The sequence below is a fragment of the Meriones unguiculatus genome, chromosome 1 (genome assembly GCF_030254825.1).
Source record: "Meriones unguiculatus strain TT.TT164.6M chromosome 1, Bangor_MerUng_6.1, whole genome shotgun sequence".
In the NCBI taxonomy this organism is placed as follows: Eukaryota; Metazoa; Chordata; class Mammalia; order Rodentia; family Muridae; genus Meriones; species Meriones unguiculatus.
Genome location: NC_083349.1, coordinates 2,611,331 through 2,633,427, shown reverse-complemented (window position 1 = coordinate 2,633,427; position 22,097 = coordinate 2,611,331). Strand labels below are relative to the sequence as shown.

At 42.2% G+C, this 22,097-nt stretch overlaps 1 protein-coding gene across 2 annotated transcripts in view; it reads right to left on the bottom strand.

Moving 5' to 3' along the window:
- Tsg101 (tumor susceptibility 101) overlaps positions 1 to 22,097 on the bottom strand; it is a 32,161-nt gene that overhangs the window by 5,766 nt on the left and 4,298 nt on the right. The window contains exons 2-7 of one of the 2 annotated variants that reach the window (XM_021655198.2): positions 20,277 to 20,361; positions 14,739 to 14,804; positions 12,557 to 12,720; positions 10,917 to 11,043; positions 7,408 to 7,474; positions 5,352 to 5,443 (exon numbers count right to left, since the gene is read on the bottom strand). In XM_021655198.2, the coding sequence (XP_021510873.1) occupies positions 5,352 to 5,443; positions 7,408 to 7,474; positions 10,917 to 11,043; positions 12,557 to 12,720; positions 14,739 to 14,804; positions 20,277 to 20,361 (601 nt within the window). The remainder of the gene's footprint in view (positions 1 to 5,351; positions 5,444 to 7,407; positions 7,475 to 10,916; positions 11,044 to 12,556; positions 12,721 to 14,738; positions 14,805 to 20,276; positions 20,362 to 22,097) is intronic. The other variant, XM_060378692.1, reaches the window with a different exon arrangement.

Genomic DNA, 22,097 nt, shown 5'->3' with positions numbered 1-22,097 from the left:
CACTGTATTTTCAGCACTAGGGGAAGCAGAGGCAGGTGGATTTCTGTGAGTTCAAGGCCAGACTGGTCTACAAAATGAATCCAGGACAACCAAGGCTACACAGAGAAACCCTGGCTCGAAAAACCAAAAAATAAGTAAATAAATAAATAAATAAATAAATAAAAATAAATAAATAACATTAAAAAAGAATAAAATTATACCACTTGCAGGAACGTGAACAGAACTTCAGCACCAGGTGAAGCCACACACACAGACAAGTGTCATGTTTTCTCTCATATGTGAAAACCACAACAGCACAAATTACAAAGGCCACTATTAAGAAAGAGGAAATGAAGTAAGTGGTGGTGACACAGGTCTTTAATCCCCGCACTCAAGAAGCAGAGCCAGAAGGATCTCTGAGTTTGAGGCCAGCTGGGTCTACAAAGTGACTCAAGGACAGCCAAGAGCTACACAGAGAAACTCTGTCTCAAAACAGGAAAGAAAGAAAGAAAGGAAGAGGGCACTTGGGAGGCAGAAGCAGGCAGATCTCTGCGAGTTCGAAGCCAGGTAAACCACTGGTCAGCTTGGTTTACTCTGTCTCAAAAAAACAAAACAAAACCACTGAAAACAAAGTTAAAACAGAGACTTCCAGGGTTTTTGAAGTAGTAAAAAAGGCGGGGGAGGAGAGACAGCTGAGTGGCTGAGAGAACTTTCTGCACTTCCATGAGATCTGGGTTCAGCTCTCAGGGCTGATCCAGCAGCCAGCTGTGCCTCCAGCTCAAGGGCATTCACACCCTCATACACGTGATGAAAATAATCTTAAAAAACACAAAACATTCTGAACTTCAGTCCAAGTTCAGTGTGCTGCTTGCCACTGAAACAAGAAAAAAAAAAAAAAAAAAAAAAGAACTGCTTGAAGCCTCTCAACTTTTAATAAGTTTTCAAACTATTTTTTTTTAAATCGGCTTAAGAGAAATCCTATATTCTCCAAGTCAAACTGTCATATATCAAGTCTCTACACACTGACAATTATTCACACAAGCAAAACCAGAGTTCTGAGTTGAGTAGAGTTCTGTAAGTCAAGATTATCAAAGGAAAAGGTCAAAGACTTTAACAACAACAACAACAATAATAATAGTTCAAAACTTAACGTCAGGGAGTATCCATCACCAAATGTAATCCTTAGAAAATAAGACAGTTTTTCTAAAACTGGGGAACAGATAACTCATCAATCATTAGCTAAGATCTTTAAAGCACCCTAGTTCACAGCACCTGACTTAACCCCTCAGGGGTCTTAACCTTTGCCCTAACTTTTCTAATTTTTCACCCTTAACTCCTTGTGGAGAAAAATTGGTTCTCCAGCAGCGCTTACTGACCACAATTTCCTACAAGTCAAAAAGAACCCATTTTGTGTTAGCAAATCTAGGATTAACCCAGCAGAAACAAGATAACAAGTAGTTTTTTTGTTTGTTTGTTTGTTTGTTTTTTTGCCTACAGAGGCCAGAAGAGGGTATCAAACTTCCAGGAACTGGAGTTGCAGACAGCTGTGAACCATTATGTGCGTGCTGAGAATGAGACCTGGTTCCTCTAGAAGAGCAGCCAGTGATCTTAACCTTTGCCCTAACTTTTCTAATTTTTCACCCTTAACTCCTTGTGGAGAAAAATTGGTTCTTAGCCTTGTCTCAAAGAGTAGAGTGCAATTGAAGACACAGAAGTTGACCTCCGGCCTCCTTCACACGTGTGCACACATCTAACACATACACACATAGGGACGTATATACATACATACATACATGATACACATCCACACATACACATAAAAAAAGAGAAATAACACTTTTGAATTGGAATTGACAGTAGGTGGAAACCACTGGAAATAAAACCAAAGGTAAGGGAAAATACTTACTGTACAGCAGCTTTGGAGCCTGAGTTACCACAAATTATCTGCTCAGAAAGTAGATCAAACCATGAAGATTATTTCTTTATATAACAGCAACATAAAAGGTTGGTTTCTGAAGAAGGAGCAAACCTTCCAAACAACTGCACGCACAGAATCTTCCTGTGTGGTACTGAGTGGTGAACTGAAGCTCAGTACAATAGTTACACAGGTACAGTTTTGACACTGTGCAAGCAACAGGACTCCGGCTCCAAACAAAACAAAACACCCAAATTATGTGGTCACAGTGAAGCAAAGTGAAGACAGCTACCAACAACACACCACATGAGAATCCATGTACTCAAAAGCCTCAACTTTCAAAAATGGCCAAAAGTTCAGCAGGAGGCTATGCCTCAACAGCCCACCATCCACCAATGCGCTACTGTCAGGTCCAGTCTCGTATGGGGGACCACAACGGGTCTCGGGCAATACTTAACAAACAAACAAACAACAAACATGATATTATCTGTATGGTTAAATCTTAAGTCAAGTCTAATTTTAAATGTACCATTTTCCATAAAAGCCCATTTTGAGGATAAACGGAAATTTTCTAAGCTATGAAATTCCTCAAATCTAATATTCATTCTAGTATGAAATGAACTAAAAGACTTTCATGGGCAAAAGAAAAGCTATTAAGCCCAATAACCTAAGTTCAATCCCTGGACCTAGTGGTATGAGAGATTCCCCAGAGTTGTCCTCTGACCACCACTAATGCTGAGAAAACATACACATACACACACAGGCACGCACGCACCAGAATATTTAAATATTTAAAAATGAGATCAAAGGGATTATACTATTATCTAAGAAAGCAACTAACTGTTCTATTCCCATTTCTCTGATGCTTCAACACAAATAGAAGATTTTTAAAAGATGCTATTTATTATTATTATTGGTTTTTTTAAGATAGTGTTTTTCTCTGTAACAGTCCTCACTGTTCTGAAACTTGTTTTGTAGCCCAGGCTAGCCTGGAGCTCATAGAGCTCTGACTGCCTTGGCCTCTCAAGTGCTGGAATTAAAGGACTGTGCCACCATTCCCAACACAAGATGTTTTTTTGTTTGTTTGTTTTTAATTTTATGTGTATGAGTGTTTTGCCTGCATATATATTTGTGCACTTCTTGTGCCTGACACCTGAGGAGGCCAGAAGAATGTATCATATCCCCTGGAATTGGGGTTACAAACAGTTGTAAACCACCATGAGGAAGCTGGGAATCATACCCAGGTCCTCTGGAAAAGCAGCCAGTATTCTTTTTTTTTTTTAAAGATTTATTTTATTATGTATATAATGTTCTGTCTGCATGTACACTTGAAAACCAGAAGAAGGCACCAGATGGTTGTGAGCCACCATGTAGTTGCTGGGAATTGAACTCAGGACCTCGGGAGGAGCAAGCAGTGTTCTTAACTTCTGAGCCATCTCTCCAGCCCCGCAGCCAGTATTCTTGAACCATGGAGCCACCTCTCCAGTGTTTCTAATTTTTTTTTAACTTGCAGATTAAAGACTTCCAAAGACTCCCAGCACTTTTATTTCTTATTCAAACAACTTAAATTATACTGTATTAGGTCAGATATGTGGACACATGCCTTTTATGTCAGCACTTGAGAAGCAGAGAAAGGCAGATCTCTGTGAATTCAAGGCCAGCCTGGTCTACATACTGGGTTCCAGGCCAGCCAGGGTTGTACAGTGAGAGCCTGCCTCAAAATGAACAAACCTTTTTGTATAAAGTAAACTACAGTACAGAAAAGACAAGCACATATTTTTCATGTGTCAAAGCCAATGCCGTTAGGTCCTGTTGAGGACAGACCCTGTCTGGATGGCAAAGGCAAAGACACATGCTCCTGATATCAGATTTCATGACAACAGAAAATATAACCACCTCCAGCCTCACACCATCCTGTACTCATTCAAGCACTTAGCAAAATAGCCCTGGTGAGCGGCCACACACCTGCTGTTGGAGTAGGTGGTAGCAAGATGATACAAAGGAAATACGCAAACTCTTTTACATAAGAATAGTAGGCAATAAGGTAACAGGAATGAGGGGCAGGATCCACAGGCCTGCTAAACCTAAAACCTCTGTAGTAAACTCTTAGTGAAACAAGGCTGACTCATGTTTAAATAATGCAGGGCTGACGGTTCTCATAAAGTAGATGAGATAATGGTGACTTGTATGGATACGGTGGAGTCTGTATAATTTGAAGATGACATGATTCAAGAATGAGTGGAGTTAGAATATGAAGAGTTGTCAGTGGAGACGGATAAACTGTAGAAAGACTTGAGTCCAACTGGAACATGCTGAGTTTAAGATGTCTGTTAACCATCAAGTGGAGACAGTAAGAAGGCAGCTGGGGAGAAGACTAGAAAGATCAGGAGAGAGATGCAGACCAGACACATTCAGCAACCGTGGGTACAGCTCTACCATGAGGGGAAGGAATCACACGTGCCAAGAAGTAATTGGGCACTCAACATTAAGGGGAGGATCTACAGAGGCTGAGCACAAGTACCTGTGACACAGGAGGAAAAGAACAAAGTGTGATTCCCTGTCAAGCTGACAATAGCCCACTGTGTCAGATGCCACTGGGTTTAAACCCATAAAGTCACTGTGACTCTGACAGAAGCAGTTTTAAAGGAATGGCAGAGGGAAGGCAAGCGTAGCTGAAGTCAACAAGGACAGACAATAGTCCCTTGGAGGTTTGCTGCAAGAAGGAAATGAGATGGTGCAAATAGGAAGTGCAGTTGAAGCCTTTAAAGGTTGACTTAGGATGTTTTGTGTGCCAATGACAGCAGTCCAGTAGGTAGGGAAGGAAATGGCTGAAATGGCACCCCAGTGTGAGTTAGAAGACATAAGCCCTTCAGGCGGCAGCACAGGTAGCTGAGTGAAAGGGGAAGGCAAATGCAGTGACAACAGGAGGCAGGCTGCAAAAGTCCTCCTAGTTCAGACAACTCTAAAAAGCAAACACCACTGGTGTGTGGCACTATCTTCCTGACCCTTTTGTGCTGACTCAGCTCACATTCTCCCACAGGAACACTCACCTGTCTCCACGCAGCCAGGCCACAAAGCGCTAGGATTTGCTAGAACTATCCAACCTGAATTTGGGGGCTTTGTCTTTAGGACTATTTCAGCAGCTCCCTGCTCTGTGAAGGTGACCCTCAGACGCCAGTGACTCAACATGTATGAGATTCACCAGTAAGAATGTGGCAAGCAGGAAACTGTTAGTGAGTTATCAGCCACATTTTTAGACTTCTGGGGGGGGGGGGGGATATGCCTGTTTACAGAATGTTAAATCACATCAAGTTTTACATTACAGGACACCGATCACTACAGACTTTCCTATATGAAAGAATAGTCTAAAAATTTACATGTAAAAATGAAATGCAAATACATTTCACAACAGGAGACCTTCAACTTATGTGGAAAAAACAAAAATGTTTATACTTACCAACAGTGGTCACAGGAGGCTGGGTAGGATACTGAGAGCTTGTTGTGGCAGGGTATGGGCCAGCAGGTGGGTAAGGACAGCCAGGATAACCACTATAGAAAAGAACACCAGAGGTGAAGATGACCCAACACTACAGTGCTATGAAAACCCCACTGAGAAAGTTCAGACTGACATACTGCCAGTTAATGAACTTAAGAGTTTTAGAAATGAAGGCTTTTTTTTTTTCCATGGAACAGTATATGGAAATTCCATTAATGAAACTTGGTTTAAAGTCAACTGAAGGAGGCTGAGGCAAAAGGATCCTTTGAGTATGAGGCTAGGGACTGGGAGATAGCTCAGTGGTTAAGAGTGTTTGCTGCTCTTTCAGGGGCCTAGATTCGATTCCCAGTACCCACATGCTAGCTCACTGTCACTGGTCACTCTAGCTCCAGGGGATCTAACACCTTCTTCTGACTTCTGTGGGTGCCAGGCACGCATGTGGCACACAGAGATTCATGCAAATCACTCACACATGTTTAAAAAAAAAAAGAAGAAGAAGAAAGAAAGAAAGGCAGGCACGGCACTGCCTACTTTTAACCTCCATTCTGAGGAGGCGGAGGTGGAGAATGTCTGTGAATCTGAGGCCAGCCTGCTAGACACAAAGAACCCCACACATCCAGAGAACTATCTTGGAAACAAAGAGTACGAGGCCAGTTTGGGCTACACAGCAAGACTCTATCTCAGAAAATGCAAAACAATCAAATCAATCTACAAAACAGAGCCCAACAAGGTAGCTCACACCTATAATCACAGCATATGGCAGGCTGAGGTGATTTTCAGACCAGCTAGAGAAATGGCTCAGTTGTTCTTGCAGAAGACCACGGTTCCACTTCCAGCTCCCACACAGTGGCTCACAACTGTCCGTAACTCCAGCTTCAGGAGGTCAGAACACCCTCTTCTGACCTCTTAAGGCACCAGGCATGTAAGTGGCAGACAGACAAACACATGAGAAAAACACTCACACACATAAAATAAACCATCTTTTAAAAAAAGTCTGAGCTCCTATATCAGAAAAAACCCAAAGAAGTAAATGGCCAAATATTCTTGCTTGGCTCAGATTATACATGGATACCTTCAGAGAGGTAGAAATTCCAAGAATATTCCTAAGGACAAGACTCTAATAACAGAAGAGTAAAATTTTCTATTCTGATTTCTAGACAAGGTTTCTCTGTGTAGCCCTGGATACCCTGGAACTCTGCAGACCAGGCTGCCTTCAAACTCAGAGATCTGCCTGTCTTTGTAGACCAGGCTGGCCTTGAACTCAGAGATCCACCTGCCTCTGCCTTCCAAGTACTGGGATTAATAACCACTGCCCAGCATTTAAAAAAAAAAAAAGTTTCTGGATAGTTTGTGTTATTCATATATTCTAATAAACAGTTCTAAATTTGCATTCTGGAAAATCCAAAGTTTCTTTTTAAAGATTTGTTTTTATTTACTGAGACAGTCTCACTATGTAGTCCTGGCTGGCCTGGAATTTATAAAGATCTGCTAGCTCCTGCTTCTGGAGTGCTAACACCCAGCTATTCCTTTTATTTTACGTGTACACACGTGTGGGTGCCCATGGAGACAAAAGGAAGGCTGGATCCCTCGAAGCTAGAGTGCCCAGTTTAGGCGCTAAGAACCAAACTTAGGCCCCTTTGGAAAAGCAGAAAGTGCTCTTAACTAAAGAGCCACTTCTCTAACCCTAAGGGAAAAAGCAAGCATTTCAAGGCTCTAAACCAAACAAGATTACTGTTATTACTAAGCCAAGCCTGTCTCCCCCACCCTGTAAATAAAACAAAGCTGCATTTTTCTAGGCAACCTATAACTCCTTTGAAATTATGTGCATACACTTTCCATAAACCCAGGTATGGTAGTGCAGGCCTATAATACCAAGGCTGAGGTAAGATTGTGAGTCTATACAGCCAGATATCTCAAAAAACAAACACCAATAAACCAACCCTTCACTGAATTCCAACTAAACTTAATTCCCCAGTTAGCATTATTTTGATTCCAAGTGTAACAGAATTTTCATTACCTGGGGTTGGGAGGGTATCCAGATGGATATGCAGAGATTCCACTTGGCATGCCTGGCATGTAGGAGGCTAAAAATAATTTTTAATATTTGAAAGTCATATGCACAGTCCTGAATATAAAGGCTGTAGAGTAATAGGTATCTCTGTCACACCACAGCAAAATTTCACACCAAGAATCCAACCTCAGGCTCAAAACAAAACCAGCACCTGGCTTTTATTTGTTCTTTAAGGAATAATATTTTGAAGTCACTTAATTCCTAAATCATTATATGTGAGTGACAACACTCATGCAAATCTCAATAATACATGACTGGAAGACAGGTCAACCTGGTAAGCTTTACAGCCTTAAAATTAATCTGTAATTTAGGAGAATTTGCTCTAAGACCTGCTTCTTAGGAGTTAGTCCACCTCTGCATCTAAGAAATCTTGGCCACATTGACTGAATTGCACAACTGGTTTTGTTGGCTTGTTTGAGAACCTAAGACTCCAAACCACTATAAGAAATCCTACACAAAACTTACAACCACACGCATTTAGATTGGCTTTTAAAAGCTTGAACATACTAGGGGGAAAAAGTTAAAATGTCATTAGTCTTCAAGAATGCCTCATTCATTCATAGAACCAGTAAGGTCAGTGATGCCAAAGGCTAAATTTGGCCTCGATGGAAAAGGACTTGCCTTCAGAGTCAATTTTACTCAAATGTTTCTCATTAGATACAATGGTGAATCAGTACTTAGGTCAATAAACAATGTTTTACTGTCTTCTATATGACAGGAAACAGGGATTTGATGGGAGGTGGGAAGAGATAGAGAAAGGAGAAGAGAAGAGAAGAGAAGAGAAGAGAAGAGAAGAGAAGAGAAGAGAAGAGAAGAGAGGAGAAGAGGATGGTACAAAGGAAAGGCATGAGACAAGAAGGGATCCTTGGCCACATGTTGCTTAGAATCAGGCTGGGGCGATAAAGAGTCAGCAGTGGCTGTTCTGCTAATCATGCTGGCAGGGAAGGCAGAGTGCTATCTATGGGATCATCCAGGAAAGGAGCTAATTTAAGTCTAAGAGATAGAGTAAACCTCAAGGTAAAGGTGAGAGGTAGAATGATCTACTAGAGGAATGGCAGATGAAGCGCGAAGAAAACGAGACACGAAGCCTTCAAAGAATGACCTTCTAGAGGACAGGCTACAAGCCAAGTGGGAGAAGTGTGCTGGGCTGCTGTCAACAACAGGCTTGGGAACCTTTGCCAGCCTAACACATCAGGGTTCACAGCCTTCTTAGGATGTATCAATAGATGCTGAACTACTTTTTCCTAAGTATAATAAAGGAAGACAGTCAGTATTTCATTAAACAACAACTTCCAAAAGCTCACAACTCCATTCCACACATAGACACTTTCTAAGCAGGAAGCACAGTTGACATTTATGAGTATCTCTTTAAAATGGCGAGTCCACTGTTAAGTCTTAGCAACACACATGGTCAGTATCATTCTCTTCCATGCTAGTTTCTCCAATGTACAACCACTATCTCAGAGTCATAATTTCCTCATAAGCATAAGCAATTTTTCTTTTCTTAAAAACGGGTTATTTCAGGGCTTGGAGAGATGGCTCCATGGTTAAGAGGTAAAACAGAGAGCGCATGCATGTGCACACACACCTCCCCCCTACACGGTTCAAGGGCTAGAGAAATGGCTCAGTGGTTACGAGCATGTAATGCTCTTGCAGAGGACCCGAGTTTTATTCTTAGCACCCATAACTCACAGTTGGACAGCTCACAACTGACTGCAACTTGAGTTCCAGGGGATCTGATGACTCTGGTCTTCCTCGGCACCTGAACTCGTGTGCACATACCCACACAGACACACTCACACAGGATTAAAATAAAACTTTAAAAAGATGAAGTTTGGATATAGTGTCTGAGTGTCTTGCCTGCAAGTACTTCTGCACTGGTATGACTGAATGCCTGGTGCCTGCAGGGTCAGAAGAGGGCACCAGATCTCCCAGGAGTGGAATTAGATGGTTTTAAGTCACCATGTGGATCCTCTGCAAGAGCAACAGGTGCTCTTAACTGCTCAGCTGTCTTTCGAGTCCCAGAATGTTACTATGCTGCCCAGAACTCCATGGCTCACACAATTCTCTTGGCTAAACCTCCAAATTACAGGCACACACTATTGCACTTATTTTTGTTTTTTAAACAATGTCTTATAACATGACTCATCACTTAAAAATTACCCTGAAAGAGTTAAAAAAATGTTCTGAGCAATGATTTCTCAACTACTAAATATTTATTCAAATATGTGTCCACGATTCTTGGCTATTACTTAGTACATGTATGGGAGGAATCCAGACCTTTGCTCATGGTGATACCTGATAATGATGGATATTCTCTAACTGCCTAAAATGTTACTAAAATTTCAACAGCTAGCAGTGCAGTGTGCAGGGTCACAGTGATTTGCCTGAACTAGCTCTTCAGGGCTGGAGGAGGCCGTGAGCACAAAGCTGCGCTGCTCCCGTGACTAGTGCGGCCTCTTCATGGAGCACTGTACTGCCAAGGCAACGTGAAACTGAGAGAAGTAGAGAAAGGCTCCCTCTGTCTTGAGTGCTAGCTAAGTTAGCTGAGCAAATAAACGAGGGGATCAGACTAGACAATGTCTGTTAACACTCAGTTAACAGCCCTTAACTAACAAAAACAAACTAACATCCTTACTACAGGAAACACTAGCCCTAACAAGCTCACTCTCAGAGGGAGGGGAGGGGATGTCACTTCTCTGACATTCCCATTCTGCTCAAGGATCAAGATACTCTCCATGAAAAACGAGTAAAAACAAGAGCATGTCTTTAGGCAGAAGGAAATAAAGCTCACATAACTAGTCTTTAAAGAGAAGTTTGTCAGAATCACAACTTAAAACACAGTAAAATCAGTACAAAACAAAAACAAAACAAGTAAGTACAACCAACTCCCAATTACCCAGTATGCTTGTCAAGTATCAGCAAGAATCATTCATATGATCAGAACAGGGGTGGAACTATTTATGGGGTGCACAGTACTGTCCCCTTGCTCTCACCCTTCCAACAAGGTAGTCACAAATTGGCTGTACCACAGAGAAGCAGCCAAGAGCTAGATGTCTAATTGTGTATACCCAGAATAGCTCAAGGGAATGAGCTAGCTGATGTAATTAATTCTCTACAATACAGACCCTGGAGGCACAGAGAAAGCTCAGGCTACCTTTCAAATTACATTTGCTTTCCAGGCTTTTCCATGGCATGCATAATTTAAAACTTCTAGCTCTATTTGGCATCTTCTCTTCACTCTGGAATCCAGAACATCCACACTTTGATTTCTACCCACAGATGGAAGCCCAAATGCCAGTCTTTGGTAGGAACCTGTACATGCAGATGTGGGGCCTCAGAATACTTCCAAAAACTCCACTAACTTGAGAAGCTAAAAAGCAAAGTAAAGTTATTTTAAGAGTTTTACAGGCTTTGTTTCAGAAACTTTTAAAATCAGATCTCAAGCTACTTACTATTTGGTGGCCCTGTTGCTGTGTATGGTGGGTAGGATGCAGAAACAGTAGGACGGGAGAACACTGGAGGTTCCTCTCCAAATATCACAATCATGATCTGAATAAGCTCCAGCAACTCTGACCGTGGCTAAAAAGGGTGGAAAACACAACAAATCATGTCACCTATAATTATTTCTCAGCAAAATAGAAAGTTTGGTCTTTCTGCTATTAGTTTTTAACCCTCTGACAATCTTCTTTACTCTCTTGGCTTTTTATCATATGTATGTGCGAGCACATATAGCACACTGTGTTCAGGAATCAGAAGACAACTCTGGAGTAAATTCTCTCTTTCCATCTCTACTTGAATTCTAGGGATCCCCAGGCTTGTGTAGCCTCTGCCCTTACTCGTGAAGCCATGTGGCTGGCCCCAGCTATTTCCCTAAACACACCAATTTTCAAATCAGACAACTTTACACGAAGCACGGAAACATGTCTGTGTCCGACCCCTGTGTAGCTCTCTTTTAGTGTAGTGTTAGTTTACATGCTGGGCATCACTTGTGAAAAAGGATGGAGCAGGCAGAAGTTTCCAGGAACAGGAACTGGTGAGGAGCACCTCATTTGAGTGGGCGGGGCCTGTTCCAGGGCAGGCTCTACAAGCTATCTAACTGAGTTGTCTCAAAATAAATGTGATGGTTAATTTTGGTTGTCAACATGACTGGATCTGAGATACTCCCCGAGTGGGCAAAACCTTCCCATGTCGGCCTAGATACAAGAGGTCAGAGGACAAGGTAGCGTTGCCTTTTCTGCCCATCTTCCACCTCCCCACTGCCACCTCTGCTGCCATCTCCTCTGACACAGAAAGCCAGTTATTTTGGCTTTCTGGAGACATGGCTTGGCAGTTAAGAGCACTGGCTACTTTTGCAGAGGTCTTGTGTTCAATTCCCAGGACCTCCTCTGGTGGCTCACAATTGCCTGCAACTCTAATTTCAGGAAATCTGATGCTGTCTTCTGGCTTCCACAGGCACCAGGCTCAACATTCATACACACACACACACACACCTTTAAAAAAATCCAAAAAAACTTCCTTTATAACATATTCATTGTATTGCTTCTGTTCCTCTAGAGAGCAGTGATACAATGTAGGCTTCTGGCTATTTTGTACAAATGTTGCTCAGCTCTCAGCCAGTTACACTATCAGAGGCAGAAACAGGAGTTTCCAACTGTTGCCCTTGACAGCAAGCAATGCTTCAAAAAATAAGATCTGAGTTCCCAAACATACCCCATCAGTGTACCCATTTTAAAACTAATATTCTACCTCTGAACCTTGTCTGTTTAAGTTTATATTCAACTAAATAAAATGGTGAATCAGCATTCTAGACTATTTCCCTTTCAGCTATTTAGTATTACAGTTCATGTATGTCATCTTAGGACTTGTTTGAGGACAACACAATATAGACTCTACTTCAAAACCAAACAGACAAACAACCACTACCACCAACAAAAACTAAGCAAAGGAACAATGAAAGCCTTTTCTAACTGCCTCAGTCCACTGTCTGAACTTACTTTACCATTCTTGAAATTTTCCTTGAGTGTAAACTGAAGACAGAAGCTAGTGAGTAGAACACACATGTAATTACATCACAGAGACACATAATACTTACGTGTTTCCAGTCATGTAGATACGGTAGGTAGATCTTCCCATTTGCATCTACATGTTTTCCTGTTTTAATAGTCATTGAACTAGTAGGCTTAACAAAACAGATAGGGGGATTATATGGGTACGTGTCCAGCAGCCACAGGCATATTGGAATATTGTATGTATTACCTGAGAGAGAAGAAGAAACCTCAGTTACTCCTATTATTTTCCAGGATTGTAAGACACAAGATTGAGAGCAACAAACACCACCATGGCCACCATCAGATATTTTTTTTTAATTTCAAACGATTCTTGGAGCTTTGGTTTGTGAGCCACATCAAGAAGGTCAAAGTGCTGACCGCATTCTGCAGACAACATTCTTTTGGTCCAACCTACCGTCTGAGATGGAAGGAAAGTGATGCACCCATTCTCTTCCAGAAGCTAGTCTCCACCCTCTAACAGTCAACGGATGCCACCCATGCTTATGGCGGTTTCAGTGGTGATTATTTAGATCAATGGTGCTACCCTCTCCTCTTGCTTTGAAACAGAATCTCAGCTGAGAAATCTGACTACTTGGCAGTCAAATGGAAGGATCTCAAAGGATGCAAAGTCACCACACTAAACGTAGAGCAGTCTTTAATGCTCTCAAAGCCCAATGTTGCAAGCAACTGTTTACCACCTCCGCAGCTTACATGTGCCTCACCTTTACAAAGTTTCGGCAACACAAATATGTAAGCATGTTTCACCTCAAGAAATGAGATACTAACGGAACTTCTGATTTCTCTTTCTCACCATCCAGACACATCTACAATGTGTAGCTCTAACACATGAGGCTTAGGTTTATCACCAACATTGAGAAGTCTCCGCTCTTTGAACAAGAACCCCCCACAGTAACCTGGACCTGCATGCTATGACCCACGAAGAAGGGCTGAGGGAAAAGAGCAGGCTCACCTCAACCTGCACCACAGCTCATCCCTAGGGGCAACAGTGCAGCTAGTAATTAAGCTTAAGTCCGTCACAGATGCTCTCAGTTAACGCTTTTCCTTCAGGATTATGTCAGGGGCAAGCGGCTGACAAGCATTATCTCTGTGATCTTCCTATATGCCCCTGTTCTCCTTTTTGATCTCACAGCACAGCAAACACGGAACTGTTGTGTAATATTTCCCCACAGGTTCATGTTCTAAACCAGTGGCTCTCAATCTCTGGATCATGAGCCCTTTGGGGTTCCACAGTAGATATTATGCTTTTCAGAGATTTACATTATGATTCAGAACAGTAGCAAAACCATAGTTACAAAGTAGCAATGAAATAATTTCATGGTCGAGGGGTTACCACAACACGGGGCACTGTATTAAAGGGTTGCAGCATTAGGAAGGCTGAGAATCACTGTCCTAAACACCTGTTTGCCAGTTGATGGTGATATTCCGGGGCCTATGTCACAGAACTGGGTCACTAGGGGAGGGCCTTTGAAGGTTCAGCATCTTTCTCTGGGGGCATGTCCTAGCTAGCCACAAGGAATAATTAATGAATACAACTGTCCCAAAGCAGAACAGGCTCTTAAGAAACTGAATGTTCACTTATCACTGAGTGTAACAGAGAGCTGACTGATTAGCAGAGACTAGCTACGCAAACTCGCGTCCTTACCAAACAACAACCATAAACATGTGCCTTTTACTGTTTGTGTAGGACACACCAGGCTAGTGCAAACCTTTACATGTATCACTTCCATGAAGCATTGGCACTCGAGCCAGGTAACATTCCCCAAATGCTGGGGATGTCCACAGTCACAAAGTTCACACTGCATAGCAGGAATCCAAACCTAATTTCTGTCCCGACTTTACCCACCACCTCACCACTACCCAGTACAGCTTCCCACGGTCAGAAAGGTATGAATGGTGAGAAAGGCTGAACTAGCAGACACCTAAGATCCCAATACAGTACCACGATTCCATGAAACATTAAGTTCTGTCTGTACTGTAAAGCACTTGTTTGTTGCTCTATCTTGACAGAGAAGTTAAACAATAATGACAATAAAAACCCAACTAACTGTGAGGTGCTGCTGCCAAATAAAGTTGAAATAGGACTGAAGAGAAGACCTCTGTCTTGTCAAGAAGGCCCTTAGAATGTACTCAATGTACTTTTAACTCCTTGGCAGAGGTTCCTGCCAGCATATAGAGCTACCGTGAGAACATAAACATGTTCTTTACCTCTGTAACGCACAGGGATTGTTCCAGTGAGGTTCACCAGCTCCCTGGAACTGCCATCATTAAAAACTAGAGGGAAAAACAAAGATTTCATCATGAGCATTTTTGTACACACCATCATGTAAGTTAGTCTTTCATCAGTTACCTATGGAATCTGGCTAACCTGTCAGTGTTCAGTAACAGAGCCTCCTTCACGGATTCACTTAGTTTAAAAAGCTTTGGAGTACTTGTAAAAATTATCTTCTGAGTGCTGTATTTCCAAATACGAACTTTTGGTCTGCAACTAACATGACTTTAAGCCTGTTTAGAAAATCACTTTGAGCTGGGTGGTGGTAGCACATGCCTTTAATCCCAGCACTCAGGGAGGCAGAGGCAGGCGGGTCTCTGTGAGTTTGAGGCCAGCCTGCTCTACAGAGTGAGTTCCAGGACAGCCAAAGCTACACAGAGAAACCCTACCTTGAAAAACCTAAATAAATAAATAAAATTAAAATCACTCTGAAGTTATTGTGATGTAAACCTAAGATGGATACAATGATTATGCAAAAACTGTATCCCCAATAAAGTTGTTTTTAACAAATTTAAGAATAAATATATCAGTAAATAATAAAAATCCCCATCAAAGCTGTCAATATAGCTCCATGGAGCAACTGTCTTGAATGAAGACCCTGGGCTTGATCTTTAGTACCACTAAAAAGGAGGAAGACGTCATTGCCAAATGATGCCACACTAAAAGCTTACCTTTCATCATTTCACTTTAGAACCCCCCACTCACTGTGGCTGGGGTGTAGCAAAACAGTAATGGAGTGCTTGCCTAGATTCTTGAAGCCGGGGGCTCCGTCACCAGCACTGTGTAAACTGGGCATGGCGACACATGCCTACAGCCCTAACACTTGGAAGGTAAAGACAGGAGAATCGGAAGTTCTTCTACACATACATCACTTCCATTCTCAATTCCAAGGTGGTATTAAATTACAGTACTGGAAAGAGATGTCTCCATAGTTAAATACAGACACCTTCTTTCAACATGTATTTTATTTATTTTTATTTTATGTTTATGTGTGTTAAGTATTTTGCTTGCATGCAAGTGAACCATGTATGATGTACACTCAGAGGGTAGTAGAAGAGGGCCTCAGATTCCCTGAACTAGAGTTACAGGCTATTGTAGTCTGTCATGTAGCTGCTAGGAATTGAACCTGGATCCTCTGTAAGAGCAGTATGTGCTCTTAACTGCTGAGTCATCTCTCCAGTCCCTTTCCTGAACTCTCCTTTTATTCTTAAAAAAAATTATTATGTGTGCCATCACACTTGGCTTCCTTTTATTCTTAAAAGAAATTGTTATATGTATAAGGGTGTTTTGTTTACATGCATGCCTGTACAACATGCATGCTTGGGAGTCCACAAGGCCAGCAGAGATTGGCAGAACCCTGAAACTGGAGTCACAGAGAGTTGTGTGTGCCATGTGGGTACCGGAAATTCAAATGAACCTTGATGTCTTTTGCATAATTTGTGCTACACAAACTGCTTTATTTCTAAAATGGACACTGTCACACAGGGCAAACGCTGCACTTACAGATCTGTAGAAGGACATAAGGTCCACATAAGCAATGCCTGTTCACCTGAAGGCTGGGATGAAGTGGATGTTGTCTGACACCTGGTCATCATTTGCTCTCACCCAAATCTCCCAGAATTCTGAGCACTGTTTCTTAGTCACTAGAACTCACTCATGAACAGGTCCCATGTACCTTACAATGGTTTCTTATAAAGCTTATTACTAACCAACCCTTCCTCCCTAGGCTCTTCTCCTGAGCAACACTTCTCAGAAAACAGAACCCATTCTGTGGAAGAGGTCACAGCTACTTTGCAAGGGAGTTAGATGTAGTCATACTTTGTTGTGATAACTACCATGAAGAAATATTTTTCCAAAGTTTTACTGTATTTAAATATGTAAAAAAAAACAAAAAAAAAAGGCGGGGGGACTGGAGAGATAGGGATCCAACAACCTCACACAGACATACATTCAGGCAAAACATCAATGCATATGAAATAAAAATAACTAATATCTAAAATATGTGTTAAAAAAAACCCCACTTGGCATCAAGACTCCAGAAGTTTAAACTAGACTAAGTTGTGCTGGGCCAAGATTCATATTTTGCCTCTCCACAGATCATTGTTAGGACCTCCACATGGATTCAAGATGAAATAGCCTCTAAAGGCTCTTGTGTTGAAGCCCTGGCCTTTGAGGAGGTGACTGGACCATGAGAACCACGGCCTCAGCAGTGAATCATAAAGGACGGGCATTATTGAGGTGGCAGGAACTGGGAAGGTGGGCCAGGTTGGAGTATCTCCTATGCAAGGCCTCTCACTCTTCCTCTGCTCCCTTGCTTTATGAGGTGAGCAGCTTTTCTCCACCATCTCCTTCTGCCATGACGCTCAGACCCACCTCAGGTCCATAGCAATGGAGTCAAGAGATCACTGACTGCAATGTGAGACTGAGCCACAGCCAGTCTTTTAAAGAGGTTGATTTCCCAGAGACTCTTCCTATGAGAAAAGCTGGCACACGCTGTAACAAACAAAGCAAGCACACACAACTACTCTGACAATAGCAGCTCTTCTGCAGACAATTGTCTAATTTTGTGCATTGTGAAGTTAGAATATGTCCTTGGGCAGAATTATTCATGCCTACAGTCACAGCACTTGGAACAGTGAAGCAGGAGGATTACCATGAATTCAATGACAGCCTCAGCCATGTACGAAGTTCCAGGAGAGCTTAGGCTAGAGTGAGAGTGAGAACCTATCTTAAAAATCAAACAAATAGGGGGGTGGAGAGATGGCTCAGTGGTTAAGAGCACCGTCTGCTTTTCCAAAGGACCCGGGTTCAATTCTCAGCACCCATATGGCAGCTCACAACTGTCTATACCACCAATTCCAAGGAATCTGACAACTTTACACTAATGCACATGAAATTCATGCGTTGAAACACTACATTTAAATTTAGTATGTTCTCTAAAAGCATTTTTATAATGAATGAAAACAAGAAATAAAAAGGAAATTGTCCTGGGTTTGAACCTTAACAGATAATAGTTTAGATTAAGTTCAGCTATATAAAACCAGAAAACTTTGTGTGATGATGACAGCATCTATCAGTTTTGATTAACAGCATGCAGTAAAAACTACACTTAAACACAGGGCTTAGTAGTACATGCCTGTAATCCCAGCAGTTGTGAGGCTGAGGCAGGCCAATCTCTGAGTGGAAGGCCAGAGCCTGGCCCACTGGAGCCACTTTGGGTTTCGTCAGTCAATACAGTGTGCAGACAGAAATCATGCAGAGTGAGGGAGCTTGTCCCGGGTTTGAGAGGAGGCCTCATCATTTACCGGCACCTCCACATCTCCATAGGACCTATTGAAGAGCTTAAGATAGCCTGAATATAACTCCATTTTGAAATAAAGATCTTGACTGGGAACTGAATTCAGGTACCAGGAAATATCATAGAATGTACACCTGGCAGAAAACAAAGTTAACTCTCCTAGCAACAGCCTCCAGGAAATATATAACAGAATAAATGCTTCATAGAAAACAGAGACAAACTCCCTGGCAATAATCAATGGGAATCGGTTGAGAATCAGGTGGGAAAATTCTCCCCAATGTTTTAGATATGGCTTAGAAAAATAGCCATTGTGATTATATGCCTTAGCCATTGTGATTATGTGCCTTAGAAAAGGTCACCCCGCCCTGCTAAACCTCACCCAATTCTGTAACGCCAAGGCTTGTGCCCCCCTGCTTGCTGCCATGGAAACCCCCGGCTCACAGACTTTCCCTTTAAAAATCCTGTTCACTCAGAGCTCGGGGTCCCACTTCTCTACTGCTGCGCCAGTGAGACTTGGGTCCCGAGTTCGATCACTCTTGTAATAAAGCTCTCTTGCAATTGCATCGAGTCATCTCCTGGTGGTCTCTGAGGGTCCCGTGAACCTGGCAGAACACTATTGTTTTCACAACCCTGCCTGAAGGAAGTGCAGTCTACAAAGCCTCAGCAATAAAATCCCACTCTCTGCCTTCAGAGCCAAGGACCTCCTAGTGGACAGGAGGACAAGGGCACATGCTTTCCCCTGGCCCTGGCCCTGATGTGCTCAAGGTAGGACTGCTATATCTTAAAAGAGAAAAACTCCAGATGTTATTTCTTAAATTCTCAGTACAAAGACAAATTGGCATCTAAAACTAAAGACCATTATTAAAAAATACTTTCCAGTTGGGTGTGGATTAATCACACCTTTAATCCCAGCAGAGGCAGGTGAATCTCTGTGCGTTCGAGGCCAGTCTGGTCTACAGAGTGAGAGAGTTCCAGGACTAAAGCAGAAAAAGTGTCTTGAAAAACCAAAAAAAAAAAAAAAAAAAAAAAAAAAATTTCCAGATTTATAAAATGAAAGGGACTGTTAGTGCCAACTAGTCTTGTGATGTGACCCTGAGAACTGAGAAGCTAGGGGGGAGGGGCTGAGACCCAGTAGCTAAGACATTCGGCATGTCCATGGTAATCCACCTCTCAGTTAAAAAAATTTTGTTGCAATGAAACTTAAGTTTTACAAATCTGTCTTAGCTGGATGGTGCTGACACCACTTTAATCACACATAGCACCTGAGAGCAGAGACAGGCAGATCCCAATGAGTTCAAGGCCAGCCTGGTCTACAGAGTGAATTCCAGGACAGCCAGGGCTACAGAGAAAGCCTGTCTAGGGAGTGGGGGTGGGGGAGTCTTATAGAGATGATTAGAGACGGGAGGCAGACACAGAAGAGACAGAGACAGGCAGGCTGAACTGACTATCTTTATTGCTCAGGCTGGCCTAGATTCCTAGGTTCAAGTAATCCTCCTGTTCCAGGTCCTTGAGTAGTTGAGATTACAGGTTCATGATACCAAGATATGCATTTGATTTTGTTTAATGTTTAACTGTTAAAACTTAACCACAGAATTTTCCCTTTAACCCTCAGCTGCTCTTAGCAACGTTCTTCAAGACTCTGTCAAATGGCCTGACAAGATGGCTCACTGGGTATGGGCACTTGCGGCAAAGCCTGATGACTCAAGTTCAAGCCTCACAATGACACAAAGAAAGAAGCACAGACTCCTGTAGTTTGTCCTCTGATCTGCACATGCATGCTATAGCATTTGGACTCTCTAAGTATTTTGGAAAGGAAAAGAAAAAACTTTAGAAAATGATAAACTAAACTATATTTAAAATTCTCTCCTATGGGCTAGAGGTACAGCATGCAGGGGACTGGGTTTGGTCCCCCAACACAGAAAAACAAATATCTCCCCAAGTATCAAAGTAATACTTTTTAAGACTTGGAAGGAAAAAGAAAAAAAGATTTGGAAGCATTCAACAGATCTATTTTTCAGACTTATTCTCTCCTGTTTCCCAGCACCTTTGTTAGGTGGAAGTTCAATCCTTCAACTGGAAACCCAACAAACTGAAAAGGAAAACAAGAAAACTGTAGCCATAAACATAAGTAAAAAAGTCAATCACAGTGACAGATACTCTTCTTGAATAAACTTACCATATGAATCCAATACAGGTTTGAGATCCTTGTACATAGCGATGACATTGACAGTTTGACGGACAGTGAGATCTCTGTATTTGTACTGAAAAGCAAAAATTTCAAAGTTTACTTAAAACCAATGTGCATCACTTTACTGCTGGGTTTTCTTCTCTTTCTTGGTTTTTGAGACAGGGTTTCTCTATGCAGCCCCACTGTCCTTAAACTCAGAGGTCAACCTGCCTGCCTCCAGGTGCCAGGATTCAAGGTGCGATGCGAGCTGCCACCGCCAGGCTGTATTTTCTTAAAATGTTATTTTCTTTTGTTGCAGTCTTCTTGAACCTTCTACTCATCGTTAACATTAAAGCCTGAGGGAGCCTCAGGGAACTTATTTCTCTACCACAACCCTTTCTGAGAAAGGGAACCCTTCTGAGGTTGCTCACTACTATTTTAGTACTTATTTTATTTTTACTAATTACAGTTTATTCACTTTGTATCCCAGCTGTAGCCCCCTGCCCATCCCCTCCCAATCCCACCCTCCTTCCCTCTTCTTCTCCTATGCCCCTCATTATTTTAGTACTTTTATTCAAGTTAAAAGGCCCCGTCCAAAGGGCTCAGTGGCTTAAGAGCACTGTTCTTCCATAGGGCTCGGGATGGAGTCCCAGCACCCACATGACAGATCACAACAGTCTGTAACTCTAGTCCCAGGGGAGCCAATGCCTCTTCTGGCTTCTTCAGGTACCACACAGGGTACTTGGACATACATGCAGGCATTTTAAAAAAAAGAGTCCCCATCCAAAAATGTTTTTAATGAGGTTTGATTTTATTGTCTAATCTGGCTTCAAAATTAATGATCTTCTGCCTCAAGCCCCAAAAAGCTGGGGAAATATAGGTTACTCAAAAACTATGCTGCATCTTTCTTTTAACAAAACTTTCCGGTACACTTCCCTCATTCTCTGTAGCATTCGCTGTCAACAACCACCATTTTGCAACAGATCACTCACCCCACCACTCTCTCCTCTCCTCTTGAATTAGCACACTGGTTTAGGCACATCTAGCAGGAGCTAACTGATAATAACACACTGATGCTCACAGGTTGATAAGCCCTACCCATGCAAAGCTCTTAACTGGCTTGTCTTAAAAAGCAAAACAAACAAGCAAGCAAGCAAGCAAGCAAACAAAAACAGTCAGCTGCAGAGGCTATGACCCAGAGGGAGAGAGTTCACCTAGCCTGCCCACGATCCTGGGTTCAATTCCCTCAGTACAGGAAAAAAGAAAAAATAAATAAAAAGCACCCAGCTATTCCAACAGACTCTGCTCTCAAGGCAGAGAACAAAGCATCAGGATGATACAGTTCTTTACTGCTAACTGATATTAATCATATGAACAGCCCACCTTTAACCTAGTGTTTATTTGATAGTGACAGCCTCATCTCTATTTTAACACACATGAATTAGTTTTTGGGTCTAAGAAGTTATGATATGCAAGATATTTATGTCCTTGCCCCTTCCCTCTAGCGAGCTCACTGCAGAGAGGGCCATGCTTCTTCACTGGGGAGAAACAGGTACTGGGCATGCCTGTGGTCTCAGCAGCCGCTGCTTAATGTCTACAACAATCTTCTTCAAGCCTCCTACAGTTTTGGACATCCCACTGTGGAGACAGTGAGGTGTGATCAGATTTGAATGTTTGACTGGCAAGGATTTTCTGTGTTGGGAAGAGGACTCAGTAATTTTTGCCTCAGCAACAGAACGGGTGCACATATATTTTATGCCCTTCCCAAAACTGCTTATTAAAGTCGCCAGTGCCTGCCATATGGTGCGGCGCGCCCAATTCTATCCTTCA